At 46.7% G+C, this 16,316-nt stretch overlaps 1 protein-coding gene across 3 annotated transcripts in view; it reads left to right on the top strand.

The window, feature by feature from the left end:
• The window catches only part of ABCA1 (ATP binding cassette subfamily A member 1), a 122,953-nt gene that overhangs the window by 104,955 nt on the left and 1,682 nt on the right, over nt 1–16,316 (top strand). For 2 of the 3 annotated variants that reach the window (XM_075931352.1, XM_075931353.1), the window contains exons 36-50: nt 664–833; nt 1,550–1,727; nt 2,378–2,493; nt 2,590–2,734; nt 3,499–3,622; nt 4,279–4,408; nt 5,251–5,371; nt 5,972–6,034; nt 6,509–6,615; nt 8,329–8,470; nt 9,237–9,371; nt 10,202–10,305; nt 10,505–10,597; nt 10,797–11,040; nt 12,845–15,942. In XM_075931352.1, the coding sequence (XP_075787467.1) occupies nt 664–833; nt 1,550–1,727; nt 2,378–2,493; nt 2,590–2,734; nt 3,499–3,622; nt 4,279–4,408; nt 5,251–5,371; nt 5,972–6,034; nt 6,509–6,615; nt 8,329–8,470; nt 9,237–9,371; nt 10,202–10,305; nt 10,505–10,597; nt 10,797–11,040; nt 12,845–12,985 (2,013 nt within the window). In that variant the 3' untranslated portion in view covers nt 12,986–15,942. Of the gene's footprint in view, nt 1–663; nt 834–1,549; nt 1,728–2,377; nt 2,494–2,589; nt 2,735–3,498; nt 3,623–4,278; nt 4,409–5,250; nt 5,372–5,971; nt 6,035–6,508; nt 6,616–8,328; nt 8,471–9,236; nt 9,372–10,201; nt 10,306–10,504; nt 10,598–10,796; nt 11,041–12,844; nt 15,943–16,316 lie in introns of those variants that run through there. The other variant, XR_012904577.1, reaches the window with a different exon arrangement.

The raw sequence follows: 16,316 nt of genomic DNA, 5'->3' as shown, positions 1-16,316 counted from the left end.
GCTTCATTAGCATAAGCGGGGAGCCGCCATTTTTAAATCCCCGCTGCTTCGAACCCCGTGTAGCGCGGCTACACGGGGCTCGAACTAGGTAGTTCGGACTAGGGTGCCTATTCCGAACTACCGGTACACCTCGTTTCACGAGGAGTACCGGTAGTTCGGAATAGGACCCTAGTCCGAACTACCTAGTTCGAGCCCCGTGTAGCCGCGCTACACGGGGTTCGAAGCAGCGGGGATTTAAAAATGGCGGCTCCCCGCTTATGCTAATGAAGCCCGGGAAATTCAAATCCCGGGCTTCATTAGCAAGTGCGGTATGCATACATTACCCCGCTAGTTCGAACTAGCGGGGTAGTGTAGACATACCCTTAGAGACTAACTAAACAAGCACACACCCACGAAAGATCATGATACTATTTATATATGTTGTATATTTTTATATATTTTTGCGAGCTCATGATGCTATTGATATATTTTGCAGATTTTGTATATATTTTTGTGAGTCTCTAAGGTGCCACAGGACTGCTCATTGTTTTTATGACCATCCCAGTTTCCTCATGTGAACCAAAGTGATGCTATATGCTGCCCTTGTCAGATTGGACACGAGGCAGCCTGGGGAGCAGTAGGCATGGCCAGCAGCCCTTCTGATGCTGGTGCGTTGCTTTTCAGGTGTGGTTCAATAACAAAGGCTGGCATGCCATTGGCGCCTTCCTGAACGTGATGAACAATGCCATCCTCCGGGCCAGCCTTCCGGACGGCGAGAATTCCAGCGCCTACGGGATCACCGCGTTCAACCACCCGCTCAACCTCACCAAGCAGCAGCTCTCCGAGGTTGCCTTGTACGTCCTAGTAGGAATGCGATCTGCAGCCTGCTGGAGATGGGGCAAAGGGAGGGAATGGGGAATGGAACGGAGGGGAAAAGAAAGTACTTTGCAATGGAGGAAGCTGCAAGAAATGGGTGTTGGGGAGATGGGGCAGATAAATAAAAAACGGAGGGTAGCTTGGTGATTCAAAAGCCAGCAGGCCAGAGCCAGGCTGGCTCAACATGGCCCATGGTAGCCACCAGCTAAAGATTTGGCCAGGGATTTTGCAGAGCTCCAGGCTGAGCTCTCCAAAGCCACCTCTGGGAGTTGCGTCTCCAGTTCCCATTACATGAAAGAGACTTGGGTGTCTAAATCCCCTAAGCCGCCATGCACATCTCAGCCGCTGACTCTCCAATGGCATTACACTGAAGCTTAATGCTAGAAAAATACTGGGCTTAGTCCCTTGCTCCAGGGCTGGGCTTTGTCCCTTGCTATTGGGTAGAATAAGGCTCATACACTTTCCTTTGTGGCTAGACATGTGTGGAAGCCCTCTCGTCATTCACCGGCCCTGATGATGCCCTCGTAGTGCACACTCTTGTCACGGAGCTCGACAGGAGGCCACGTTCTACCACCCGTATTCCCACTGTGTAGAGAGGGTGCAGAATTGGTTCTAGTGCTGATGTGCGTCGGCCCCGTAGGGAGAGAGACTCGGATCTCACAGTTTCTTGTCGCTCCGATTTCCCTTTGCCCAGGATGACCACATCGGTGGACGTCTTAGTCTCCATCTGTGTGATCTTCGCCATGTCCTTCGTCCCAGCCAGCTTTGTGGTCTTCTTGATCCAGGAGCGGGTCAGCAAGGCCAAGCACCTACAGTTCATCAGCGGTGTGAAGCCTGTGATCTACTGGCTGGCTAACTTTGTCTGGGACATGGTAAGGTTGCCTCCCGGGAGCTGCGTGTTACAGCGGATCTAATACGCCCACCACTGCAAAACAACAGCCAGCTTGTTCCCGTTGAGCCCTGGCGTGGTGCAGAGCCTCCGAGGGCTCCCTGGGATGAACTGTGTGCCCTCTCCTACCTGCCCTAAAGGGATGCATGCGAGGCATGTTCCGGTGCCTGAGAGTTTGGACAGGCTGCTCCACCCATTGGACTGTCCTGCCAGTGCAGCATTTCCCTCCCTGCACAGCTGACCAGCCCTGGTCTAAGCTGGTGCAGTTACAGGGAGGGAGAACCCTGCTTTCAGGGGTATTGACAGACAGTTAGATAGTGCTAGAGATTCCACAGCTGGGACTCAGCAGTCCCGGGTTTGACTCCCAGCTCTGCAGCTAGCTGGCCTGTTCCGGGTCCGTGGGCAAGTCGTGTCCCATTTCCCTTCCCACCTTTACTTTGTTCGCACTTCAGGGCAGGACTGTCCCTTTGTGCATATCCAGAGGCCTGCAATGTGCTATTTTATGGTCTGAGCAGATGGCCTATTTTTCAGTTCTCTTTCCATATTGTTACCTTGTCTCCCTCCATTTAGAGCAGTAAGATGCTTCAGATTTTCTTTTGCAAGTAACCTGGAGCCATTTCTTCCTCCTTCCAGTGCAACTACGTCGTTCCAGCCACCTTGGTCATCATCATCTTCATCTGCTTCCAGCAGAAGTCCTATGTGTCCTCTTCCAACCTGCCTGCGCTGGCCCTCCTTCTCCTCCTCTACGGGTAAGGCTGCATCTCTCTCTCGAGGAGTCCCGCGAGGCCCTGGCGGCTCGTGTGCTGTGATTAAGTATGTTTCCACTGTGTCCTCCTGCTCCCTAGGTGGTCCATAACACCGCTCATGTACCCAGCTTCCTTTGTGTTCAAGATCCCCAGCACGGCCTACGTGGTGCTGACCAGCGTCAACCTCTTCATTGGCATCAACGGCAGTGTGGCCACTTTCGTTCTCGAGCTCTTCACCAACAACGTATGTTCCCAGGGACACCTTGCGCGCCACCCCACTGCTACTGCTCCGCACTGTTCTGTATCTCCTGGCGATCAGGGGAGAGATAGGGAAGGTGACGTCAGGCAGACAGTCTAGGGAATGGGGAAGCAAGGCGGCATGTGGCCCAGAATCCCCCAGATCAGCAAGGTACATAAGCATGCATCACTGTAAACGTGAGTAGTCCCTTTGACTTCAGCAGCACCTCTCACGTGTCTGGCTGAAAAGGGGCTAAAAACTCACCCCCTGTTTCTGATTGATAGTCCAAGGAAAAGAGGTGAGTCTGGTAGGTACTGAGCGCTGTGCTGAGAAGCTCAGAGCTGCATTCCCTCGGGGTGGGATAAGAACACCAGTGCCTGCCTCTGGAGAGCTGGTAGCTGGGGGAACGGGGAATCCCACCTCTGTTTGGCATTAGTGCAGCTGGTGGCGATCTGGACTGTCGTGGGCACAGAGACACTGCATGGCGACCCCTGCCCTGTTGGTTCACCTCAAGCATATTGTCCAAAGCTTGGGCTCCAAGCCCGCTGGGCTGTGTTTGCGGTGATGGTACAAGCAGTGCCGTGGGGTATGTGGGCACCTTTATGCCCACTCCCAGATTTGTCGGTCTCACCTGGGCTGGGAGAGGTGGTGGCTGGGAAGGGAAGTCACAGGATGGGTCGCACTCAGCGAGTCAGATCTCCTGGCTTTTTGTTCCCTGCCCGGAGAAGCTGCTCACGTGGCTGACTTAGGCTTGGCTTTTATTCTGTTAGAAGCTGAACAACATCAACGACATCCTAAAGTCGGTGTTCCTCATCTTCCCCCACTTCTGCCTGGGGCGGGGACTGATCGACATGGTGAAGAATCAGGCAATGGCCGACGCTTTGGAAAGGTTTGGTAAGTGAAACTGAGCCAGGGAGGTGCTGAGTGCCTTCTGCTCCCCATGAAACCACCAGGAACTGAGGGCATGTGCCTCACAGGGTTGGGGCCCAGCTGTTTGTAGTGCAAACCGCACAGAGGCCTGAGCCTGTAGATAACCCGTCTGGTTCCTTATGGGTCTAGAGAAGGAAAGGCTCTCGGCTGGTAGGGAGCTTAAGTTTATTAGGGAGTCAGCTGATTTTTAAAAAATACAAAGACTTAGTTACATGAAATGCAGCCTCAAATTGAGAGGAAGGCCGGGTGTAACCTCATTCTACCCTGGCACAGATTTCAGTGTGCCCATGGGCAAGTCGCTTCATCTCTCTGTGATTCGTTTCCCCTCTGTAATTTGGGGATCATGCACCCTTTCACTGTCTATTTAGAGCGTAAGCTCTTCAAGCTATAACTATGTGAAGCATCTTGCACAACGAATGTGTGAGCATCACTATAGTAAGCATACGATGTGCACATGCAGAAATTGGGTCACCACGCGATCTTACTGTCTGTGTCCTCTCTTTCCCCTTAATGTCACCCTCTCAGTGCATCTTGTCTAAAACGAATCTGTAAGCTCTTCCGGGCTGGGTCTCTCTGGCCGCTGTGCAAAGCCGACTGTGTGCTTTGGCTTTTCTGAACAGGTGAGAACCGTTTTGTGTCCCCTCTCTCCTGGGACCTGGTGGGACGGAACCTCTTTGCCATGGCTGTGGAAGGCGTCGTCTTCTTCCTGATCACAGTGCTCATCCAGTACAGGTTCTTCATCAAACCGAGGTGAGCTCGCTCTGCACCCTGCAGCAATGTTGTGGGCTGATGGGGAAAGACACACAGAAGCCTTTGGTCCGCTCTTGGTGGTGACATACAGAACAATAGGATAGGAGCCTGCAAGCCCAGTCAGACTGCAAAAGACCCATGCTACAATGTGGACAATCAGCAAGATCAAATCATTGTGTTAATGCTGATGGTTGTGCAGCTAGCCATTGTGTGGCCTCACTGTCAACTCAGTGGGAGATTACTGGGCAGCCAGGCCCTATATGTCATTTCCCAGCTACCTGACTGGCAGCAGCGATGGGCCCAAAGGGTGCCTCCCTAGCCCAGTTTGGAAATTCCAGATCAAACCCATCTCCCTGCGTGCCCCAAGCCAATCAGACCAGCCTGAGATGCAGTGAGAGGTGCTCCAAGAAAGCACCTTACGGTCCGTTGCAAGACTCTGAACGTGAGCCACCATTAGCTAGTGTGAAATCAGTTTTGCTTGGAGGATGCTATGTGAACACCGCGATAAGCATTGGCCCAGGAGCCTGCAGGAGACCGAAGGAGTCAGGGGCCTGGATTGAGCAGCGAGGCTTTGAGAGACTCTCTGACACCAAACCGATCAGCATTCGCCGTGATGTGTGCAGGGTCAGGCCTTGCTCTGAGGCCCCCGAGGGACAGAAGCCACTTGCTCGCCTTTCATATAGGGCTGAATTGCAAACACAGAGGGGCTTCCCCTGGTGCCTTCTGTTTGGATGCTGAGCCAAGATCAGCACCACTTTCTGCCCTTGTTTCTCATGCATTCCCCGGGGGTGCTTGCCTTTCTCCTCTTCCTTTTCACATGGTGACTTGTTCCACCTTGGCAGGCCCGTCAGTGCCAAACTGCCTCCTGTGAATGATGAGGACGAGGACGTGACCAGGGAGAGGCAGAGGATAATTAGCGGCGGCGGGCAGAGCGACATCCTAGAAATCAAAGAGCTGACAAAGGTGAGTGCGCTGCTTGTGCTGCCCTAGGTAGGTCGGGGCTGGGACAGTCTGCCACCTACCACTCCCACCCAGCTTACCCCCGCCTCGATCCAGTGCCCAGGGCAGTCGATGAGAAGACTTCCCTTTGATTTCAGTGGATTTTGAGTCCGGCCCCAGATCTATTCTATTCAGAGGCTGAAAATGCAATTGACTTCCATCAGGGGAGAGGTGAATGCCAGCAGTGCGTCTGCATCCAGACACACCTGCCTCGCACGTCTGGGGCACGCTCTGGTGCATTACAGTGTCTTCCCCAATCAGACACAGAGCCAGACCCTTCTTTGAAATCAACAGGATGAATCACCAGTCGAGGTTCTGTGCCCACGTGAAGACCCCAAAGCCAGCTCCCCAAATACCCCCAGGAGCATGGCTAATATGATTTGATGCCGTGGTGAAAAGCCCAGTTCTGTCCCACTGAAGTCCAATGAGAGTGGGCCATCAAGTCCAGGGGGGTCAGCATGGGAGCCTCAAGGATGTCTTGGAGAATATGTGGGGCTCAGCTGCTCTCTTTTCCTCCCCTCCTAGGTTTGTACGTTCTCATTCATTTGTATTTCTTGGTTTCAGATTTACAGAATGAAGAGGAAACCAGCTGTTGACCGGATCTGTGTTGGAATCCCTCCCGGGGAGGTAGGGTCCCATTTGTCATGCAGACCTGTGTTTGATCTCACTTTGCAGCTTAGGAGCAGTGGAAAGCAGCAAGTAGAGGAAGAGGTTTCCATTGTAGGGAAGGGGAGACATGGCCTTGTGCTTACGACAGTGCTCTGGACTCTGGGTGTGAACTTGGACAAATACTTTGGGTCCCTTCTAAATGGCTTGAGTTGGAAGTCCAAATTCAGAAACACCCTACGAAAATACTGCATGACATGGAAAAGCAACTGTCAGAATGGGGGCTCTCTGGGACCGTCTGTCTCACTGGTTCCTCATCAAGTTTGCTCAAGTTTATACATGAAAAATGGGGTTTTCCTAATTGTTTAGAGCCTCGCCCTCCCCCTAAGAGTCCAGGGACTTCTCGCCTCATGTCACTGTCAGTCCTGAAAGATTCTACAGGCCAGGTGATGCCATCAGATACACATGGGCTCATCTGCTCTTTAATGTTTTCAGTGCTTTGGACTCCTGGGAGTGAATGGTGCTGGCAAGTCATCAACTTTCAAGATGCTAACTGGAGACACCGACGTGACCGGAGGAGAAGCTTTTCTAAAGGGCAACAGGTGAGACGACGACACAACAACTGTTCCTTTTGTTTTACACAAAAGAAAGTCCTCTGCTTCTCACTCCTTCCTGGATGCTCAATTTCCCTGGCAGCTGTAACTCCACTGACTTTGCTAGACTAGCCCCTCCTTGCACCAGGGCTAAACCTCTCTGCATTTTCTTGATAAAGGCCCTAGTGTTACCCTAAGTCAGGGGCAGCCAACCTACAGCTCTCGAGCCACGTGCGGCTCTTGGATTAAAGAAATGCAGCTCCTGCTGGTTCTGAGCCGCGTGCCTGGACTGCTCACGGCCAGCCGCTCGGTGCACGCACCCCACGCAACCAGGACCCAGGCATTAGGTTAGAGCGGGGTGGGGGGGTGCCTGACTCTGGGGGAGGAGAGAGGGGGATTGGGTTAGAGTGGGAGGCTGAGAATGCCTGGCTCTGGGGGAAGAATGGAACATTGGGTTAGAGCAGGGGGGTGGGGAGGGAAGGGGTGGTGGAGTGTCTCAAGTACCTTAAACTCAAAGTCTTCATGGATGCAGAATAAGGCAGCCAACAGAGATGTCATATTTCAATTCCGCGGGGGGGGGGGGGGGGGGGAATCAGCATGAATCTGGTTTACACTGTGTTTCTTTAAAGAAAATTCAAAGGCTATTGTTTGCCAGGCTGAAGCAATTACTCTGAGATATGAGTCTCTCCCTTCTTGTTTTTGAACCTCTCATTTGCAGTCTGAGACAGACCTGCATTTTTAGAACTATAAAATATTATGGCATTAATATAAAAAGGCCATAATCTTCATAAGAAAAAAAATGAGGAAACCATAGCAGAGATCAACAAGCTGGAGTGAAATAGGCACTTCAAATTAGGCTAATTTTCTTCTCAGTTCAGTTTAATTTTAAAAAACTCACAGGATGTAATAGGGCAGTAGTGTTAAATTTAAAATACATGGTGGGGATGCTTTTTTTTTAATGTGAGAATATTACTGTATTTTTAAAGGGTTTTATTTTAATGTGATGTTTGTTCCCTGCCAAATTCTCTGAAGATGTATGGACTGGCCATAATCTTTTTATGTGACCAGAGACTTTTTTATTGTTTTTTGTTCAAAATGTCCTGTGATGTTATTTTTATCACTGCATTTGGTGTACTATATCTATCGATCTCTCTTTCTATGGATAGATATATACAAATAAATATATAATACATGGCTCTTTGCACTCTGTCCACCGCTAGTTTGGCTCTTTGTCTCTAATTGGTTGGCCACCCCTGCCCCAAGTCGCTTTTGAAAGCGGGGCTCAGGGCTTGTCCACCCGGCAAGTTCTGGCGCAGAAGGCTATGGTGTGAAACTCCAGCACATCAGCTTGCTGCACAGAAACATCCCCAATGAAGGTTACTGCAGCGCAGTGAAGTCCCAGATAGGCAGGGCATACTGCTGCCACTCCAAGGCTTTCATTGTGCTGCAGCAGGACATCTCGGACATCACTGTAGCAAGCTGGTGCACTGTAGAGTGGCACCATGGCTACTTGCCACAGTAACTTGTGATGGACGCATGTTCACAGGCCTTGAAATAACTTAGGCATTGTTGAAAACAGTACCCATAACGATTAACAGTCAGATTTTAAAAGAAATTAAAACTGGTTTGGGGAGCTAGCTACTGTGGACTGGTCCTACACCATCCCTGAAATGCCAGCGGGTGTTGCACAACCCTCACGATGGCTCTTTTCTCACTTTACAGTATCTTGTCTAACATCCAAGGAGTCCATCAGAACATGGGCTATTGCCCTCAGTTTGATGCCATTAATGAGCTGCTGACCGGGAGGGAGCATCTGGAGTTCTACGCACTTTTACGAGGTGTTCCGGAGAGAGAAGTCTGCAAGGTACCCAAAGCAGAAAAGCATCCACTCTGACTGAACTGGTTACCCGTTTTGGCTGGCATGCATGCCGCTTCCTGCTTTAGCGAAGCATAGCAAAATGGTCAGCTGCTGTATTTCTTCAGTACTGTACAAGCTTTCTGCTTGCTCACTCCTATCTAGGACAGCTCTGTCCTGCTCAGAGCAGCTGATACTACAAATACACCTGGGTTTCAAGTTAGTTAAACCCTTCCTGGGCTTTTCCTACTGGTCACTATTACTCCTAGACTGGCCTGTTGCCTTAGGGAATGCTTATGTAGGGACAAATGGCGGAGTCCTTATTCCTGTGGCTGATTATTTATTCCAAGGAACAGTCCCATTAAGTTCAACTTAAGGGCTTCCCAGTCTGGCTATTTGGTATTTTATAGGGACTACACCATCATCAGTCGGATGCTGACGTTTTGGAGCAGTCAGTCAGGCCCTTGGTACTGTTTGTCTCCACTCATGCCCTCTCTGTTGTTGATTTCTCACACTGTCCATAACGTGCACCATCTACATCCCAAACGCAGTAGACTAGAGAGTGCTGGTTTAGAAATACTAACCAATGGGCCATAGCTGTGACAGTAACTGCAAGCACCTTGAGGAATCTTGGAACATTTCCTGTGAGCCTACAATGAATATGCTGTATAATTGGTTCTATTTGTAGTAATATTTTTGTTGTTTCCCAAAGACTCCTTACCTTCTCATGCATTAATATCGATTCAGAAGATCATGGGGTCCTCTCTTCCTGTAGGTTGGCGACTGGGGGATTCGGAAACTGGGACTTGTGAAATACGGAGAAAAATATGCTGGAAACTACAGTGGAGGAAACAGGCGCAAGCTCTCCACTGCTATTGCCTTGATTGGGGGCCCTCCAGTGCTGTTCTTAGTGAGTTCACAACTGTTCACACATTGACATTTTTTTCCACTAAATAATAGATCTCTGTTCCCGTTGAAGTCCATTGAAAAAATGGAGTTCTTAGCAATGAAGTATACATTCAAATACATAACAAATCATTGGTGTGTGTAAAGGCCCAACTTATATGTGCAAATGATGTAGTTGCATGTGCAAATACCAGGCCAAATATGGCATGAACTTCAGGCCTCTATTTTTGGAAAGTTGTTCCAGAGAGTTGTTTCCAATTACTTTGGCAATGACCATCTAGATTTGGATACTAAGAATAACGAACAATAGCCTCTAACTTTGTAAGAGTACTGTGCATAGACAGATGATCAGATCCTGCCCTGTATGTGTGAAGAGTTTGAGAAAAGCTTATATAAGAAAGCAATGGTTATATATTTCCTAATGTGATTTACTGAAAGACAGCTACTAGACTCCATCGTATGTGAAAACTGAAGAAAAGCTACACATCCTGTTGAAACTGGAGTTCATTGATATTTTTCCATTGCTGAAATTTTTTAAAATATTCTGTAACTAGAGGGAAAAATTGACAACTCTCTCAAAATTTGTTCCCTCGATGTCTTCCAACAGTAGAGCCGATCAAATCTGACTAAGTTAAAATGTTAGGGAAAAATAATATTTTAAATTTTGAAAGAAAGGAGAAAAGTGTCTGTGAAACTTTTTCGTGTTCTTTTAAACTTTTCCCGACAAAATTCTTTGGATGGGTCTGGTTTTCGCTATTTGGTTACACTAGGTCATACACAATGGCAAAATTTAGAAGCATGTGAGTAACATAGTTCATTAAACGTAATTTGCAGGATGAGCCAACCACGGGAATGGATCCCAAAGCCCGCCGCTTCTTGTGGAACTGTGCTCTGAGCATCATCAAGGAGGGGAGATCGGTAGTGCTTACATCTCACAGGTGTGTAGGGCTCATTACAGTTGTGTGGATGCTGCATTGTATTTCTCTCTCTGATTCAATTGGGGAGGATTTTGAAATCTAAACATTCAGGTCAACTGCTTCATTTCTGTAAAGGCCCCCTTGGGCGTGCATGGGGGAGAGGATCTCAGGAGATGCAGGCTTTTTGCAGGGTTACATGTTGTTTCATTTCCCCCCCTAGCATGGAAGAATGTGAAGCCCTGTGTACTCGAATGGCAATCATGGTCAATGGGAGGTTCAGGTGTCTTGGCAGCGTCCAGCATCTGAAGAACAGGTGAGCGCTTTCAGTTTGCTCAGGCCACAGCACTGGCACATTTTTAGAGCTGGGGCATTGACGTCCTTTGTCTCCTTCTCCAGTTCTTATTGCTGCTTTCTTGTTGCTGTATCCGCTATAGGAAGTGGCTGTGTATTTTACCTGACACCCCTTTGTCAAAACAACCTGCTTAAGCTCCTGTGCTTGCTGTCGTTTGCAGGTTTGGAGATGGCTATACGATAGTGGTGCGAATAGCGGGCGCAAACCCCAACCTGAAGCCCGTGCAGGAATTCTTTGGGCTTGCCTTTCCTGGCAGCGTCCTGAAGGAGAAGCATCGGAACATGCTTCAGTACCAGCTCCCGTCCTCGCCATCCTCACTGGCTAGGATATTTAGCATCCTCTCCCAGAACAAAAAAAGACTCCACATAGAAGACTACTCCGTTTCTCAAACTACACTTGACCAAGTAAGTGTCCAGAGCTCTGAGAGCCAAATTCTCTCCTTTCTTAGCTGGGAAATCCTGAATGACTCCACTGGACTTACTCCAAGGCTACGTCTAGACTACATCCCTTTTTCGTAAAAGGGATGTAAATTAGACATATCGCAATTGCTAATGAAGCAGGGATTTAAATCTCTCCCGCTTCATTAGCATAAAAATGGCTGCCGCTTTTTTCCGGCTCGGAGCTTTGCCGGAAAAAAGCACCAGTCCAGACGCAGATCTTTCGGAAAATAAAGCCTTTTCTGAAAGATCCTTTATCCCTTATTTTAAGAGGGATAAGGGATCTTTCGGAAAAAGCTTTATTTTCCAAAAGATCCGGGTCTAGACTGGCAATTTGTTCCAGCAAAGCTCCGAGCTGAAAAAAAGCGGCAGCCATTTTTATTCTAATGAAGCGGGGGGGGGGGTGTTAAATCCCCGCTTCATTTGCAATTGCAATACGTCTAATTTGCATCCCTTTTACGAAAAAGGGATGCAGTCTAGACACAGCCCAAATGTAACTGAGAGCAGAGCTCAGCCATTTGTCTTCAGCTGAGTATTTCCTGCTTGGAGATTGTAACAAGTCAGTGAATTACACCTTTGTGGGAAGGCAAATGGGATACTTATGCAGGGACTGATGGAGAGAGCACTCAGGAAACCTGGGTTCTGTTCCCAACTCTGCCACTTGCTTGCACAAGTCACTTCGTTTCTCTCTGCCTCAGTTTCTTTGTCTGTATGGGGCTAATGCTACTGAACTTTTGTGCAAAACTTTTGAGATCTACTAATGAAAAGGGCTACAGAGGAGTCATCATTATCATAATTGGCTTAACCCGCTGCATCTTTTTTCTGCCTATTCTGAACCAAACGGGCAGGCTAAATGTGACTTAAAAGCTAAAAGAAATACAACTAAGGGAGGAAATAGAATATTGCAATTGTACAGACATTAGGATGCATGCTCTCTTTCCTGTGTGACTGGGTAAACTCAAAAACCCTCTCTGTATGTTTGCTTGTAAAATGGGATATTCAGAATGGCTGCTTATCGTGCAATAGTCTTGTAAGGTGAAATTCATGTTTATAAAACGCTTAGAAATCCTCAGATGAACGTACCATAGTAGTGGAAGGGATATAGCATGGCACAAACATGTGGTGTTTAGAAACGCATGGTACATAGCACTGTAAAAAAAATACCTGGCACCTTCCTGGAGACTTCAAAGAGTTTATAATCTGGCACTATGCACTACAGCCATAGGAAAAAGTGTGGAGCTACTGTTCCACTAAAAGGTCTTGGGGATGCTTGACACAGAGGTCCCACTCTGGGGTCAGTCGAAGAGTGAAAGACAGAGAGCTCAGAAGCCAAAGGGTGATATGATGCAGAAGGAGGTAGGATGGAATGAGGGGTGGGAGCAGGAATAAGTTGATCCATAGACTGTTGAGCTCGATGCAGTAACCAGCAAAGCCAGTGCAATGGAAGTGGGCGGCAGGGGGGGCGCTGGCTGAGCCCAAACAGCTGGAAAGACAATGAGGCCTTTGGACAGTGATGCTTACTGTGAGGCAGATTTACGATTTTTCCACCTGGGCATTTCTTCTGTACCTATTGGAATTGACAAGAACTAGATAGTGGACTTAACCCTACTGCCATTAAAGCCAGCAGGAAGGATTTGTCATTAATTTCAATAAGGGCAGAATTGAATCCAGCATAAACAAGCAGTTCCAGAAAAGGCCAGTTTATGGATGAAAACATCCTGGCCTCAGCAGAACCCCTCATGACTCAAGACGTGACTCTTTTCTCTTGTAGGTATTTGTAAACTTTGCCAAGGACCAAAGTGACGATGACCACACAAAGGACATGTCATTGCACAAAAACCAGACTGTTGTGGACATTGCCATCCTTACTTCTTTTCTGCGAGACGAGAAGGCAAAAGAAAGTTGTGTGTGAGCTACCTGAGGCAAGGATGTGGTGTTCAGCCGAAGGACGAGACAGCGCACCTTCTTTTGCATGGAATGGAATAGTCCCAAAGGGGAAAGCTAGAGGATACAGAGGGAAAGACGTAAACTGGACACTCTACTGATAACCATTCAATGCAATGCAATTCAATGCAATGAAAACAAAATTCCATTACGGAGGCAGTGCCTCTTGGAGTCGTTGCCTTGTTGTACTGTTCTTAAGTGAATGACTTGAATGTAGTTCATTACAGTATAACTCTGTGAAATGGTCATATGAAACCCACGGGATACTGTGGGCTTTCAGCCATACTGTATTTTGTTCCGACAGTATATTTTTCCTAGGGGTGCAACAATCGTTCATTGAAGAATCATGGCCAGTGATTATTTATTGATATTTTAAATGTGTGCACGTTTGTACTCTTAAATTTTTTTCATAGCGGGAGTGGGATTTCCCTGGTGCTACATCCATTGCTGGCAATGAATGCACCGAAACAGTCAGTGCCAACTAGTTACCAAAAGGCAGTGTCATGGGAGGGCGGGGGGGAGGGACTCACCTGGCCAGCTATTCTGTAAAAGCCTTTTTAGACTGGTGGAGGTCAATTGGTAAAAACCGTAAACCACGAAGCATACAGGCTATAGATGGCATCCACAGATTTGATGGCCTGTCTCCTCATCTGCTGCTGTGGTGACAATGTGCATAGTTGTGAACCTTGCAATTGCATGGACCTGTGCCACTAGCTTTGTGACCAATCACTTGCTCCCTAACTAGCCCATTGTGTAGTTCAATGCTTGACTGCTCCTCTTGAGGTACCACAGTAAGGGCCACTTGGAAGGCTGCACGAAGACCTAGCAGAGAGCAGTGGATGAGAAGCAAAACGAATGATCAGACCGCAGCAGCTTACTCATTGGTTTGATATGCTGCTGCCACCAAGAGTAAATGATAAAATACAAGACAAGTCATCCTGCGATGCAGCATCACTCTTGAACTCCAGTTTGGCAGCAGAAAGGTAATCACCGTCTGAAATTCGTTATTGCTTAGCTCAAATGTGGTGTAATTTGTGGCGTTGTCACCTAAACTCAAAACCTGAAGCGATGTAGATTGCTTTTCCAACAGTATTATTTATATGTCTTTAAATAGGCAGCCTAATTAGGGTTTGAAACTGCTTTGAGTAGGCTTTTTTAGCCATAGCGTAGTTTATTACATTATGCCTGCATTGTCATGCTCTATTTTCAGTGATAATTTTGTTATAGGCATATCTGTGCAAATTCTACATTGTGTTCTAGCAAGTACCACGATCCCGGCTTCAGCTATGAAAGTTCACCTGAAGCTCTCCTATATGGCAACTGAGAGAGAGTTAGATTAATGTAATGTGGTTTCAATTATTAATTGAACCCTAACTGCAGAATATATGTTTGTTCATGTGGGAAACCACGTCATTCAAGTTCCCCTGGGACAAGCAGGCACGTAAGCCCCAATGCCACAGTAACAACAATTGGTAATCTGAATTTCAAAACTTTACAAGAAAAAATATTTAGGATGGTGAGAACTACTGACACCCACTCTGGTCTGGCTCTGCCCCGGGAGCACACCCGCACTGTGTTCCTCGGGCTGGTGCTTCTACACGGACACCCAACAATGTCCGGAGGCATTTTATTGCAGGCTTAACTCTAGCCACCTAAGCAACCCTAGTGACTTCAACAGGGCTGCTCAGGCATAGTGTCCCTGACTGAACTTGAGCCTCTAGAAGTTGTTTATTGCCTTTTGATGCTCCCCAGCATGACCTGATATTTATTTGTTGGTAAATGCCCTCTAGTCTTATGCTAATAAATTTGGAAAGTGCCATGAACTTTATCGTTTTAGCAGCATTGGGCAATGTGATTATTATAGTTCCAGGCATCATTGGTAGCACTGATTAATAAAATGCCAAATTGAATGAAACACTTAACCCTTTGCACAGTCTACCAGTCCTCACTGTATTCCTGTTGGGATAAAGCAAACTAATCTACAGCTCTGCTGAAGTGCCTTTAACATGCTGTATTAATAATTTAATCTGCAGAATATTGTCATAGCAGGGAAAAGACAGAGGGGATTGCATATTATTTCTTAAAGCATATTTTCTATTGTATTTATAGGAACTCAGATTCCCCACAGCATCCTCACAGATTGATTAATATAAATTAAAAATATACATTATATCTACAGAAGCAGAGCTGTTATAAATATTGGGCCCAATCCTGCAGCTGTAATGTGTATGATACCAAGGGCTGTAGGATCAAGGCTATGATACAATTTTTCAATGTCAATGAACACACTGAACATTTAGTACCTCTGAAAACATCACAAGTGGCACTAATTCACAATCTCAACTGACAGACTAAAGCTATAGACTCAATCCTTCAATGCACAGAACTATCAGTCAGATTAATAGGAATATGGGGTGTACATGTTTGATACCCTCCCTCCTTGTTAGGGGTTTATTTTAACCTCATATAGATAGTTGCAGTTTTTTGAGGTATGATTTCATTTGCAGTAGATAGTGTACTCACAATGTGCTCATTTCTCCTAAATCTGCCAAAGAAAAAAGCCTTGAAGATTTCTAATGCACAATCTGTCTTCTGTGATAAAAAGTTACAGTAACTGTTGAAGGTAACAGAAATATTTCACAACTCTTCAGGCCCTAACTCCTTATTTTTTTTAATCTATATCAAATCAAGAATGTGCCGTACAGTTCTCACATACTGATCTTTCACTTATTAAAATGATTTCAAACTACTTTTTCTGCCCTTGTAGCTAGGTGTCAGGCAAAATTATCCAAGTGCCATACCTGTTACAGTTGTGAACCACTGATAACAGAACTGCATTTAGGGCATTTATGTATTTGAAACAATGTTGCCACTTACTGTATGCTATTAAATTGTTGCATCCCTTTTTTTAGTATATTTGTATTTTAGTAAAGACTAGACATGTTTTTCCCATGATAAAGTGCTTCTCCTCCCCTTCCTGATGCGCTCCCTTTCCCCCTCCCCTCCCGTACAGCTGGTCCTTCATTCCAAGCACTTCATGCTATCTGTAATGGGATCTATTTTTGCACTGGAATATCTATTAACTTTGCAAAATAGAGAGATTTCACAACAAAACTAAGTTAAATCCTTCAATGAACATTGTCATTAAAAACAAATTTATATTTATCTATATATAGATACAGATATATATAAATTTGATAATACCTGTTTGTAAAGTATTAGGCATTTTAATTGCCTTGTATTAAGTCAAAAATAAAGCTGTAAGAGCACTGTTCATCTACAAAATGTTGCTGTTATGC

Source organism: Pelodiscus sinensis, chromosome 6 (genome assembly GCF_049634645.1).
Source record: "Pelodiscus sinensis isolate JC-2024 chromosome 6, ASM4963464v1, whole genome shotgun sequence".
Taxonomy (NCBI): domain Eukaryota; kingdom Metazoa; phylum Chordata; order Testudines; family Trionychidae; genus Pelodiscus; species Pelodiscus sinensis.
The sequence above is the reverse complement of the archived record's forward strand: the minus strand, read 5'-3'. Positions and strand labels throughout refer to the sequence as shown.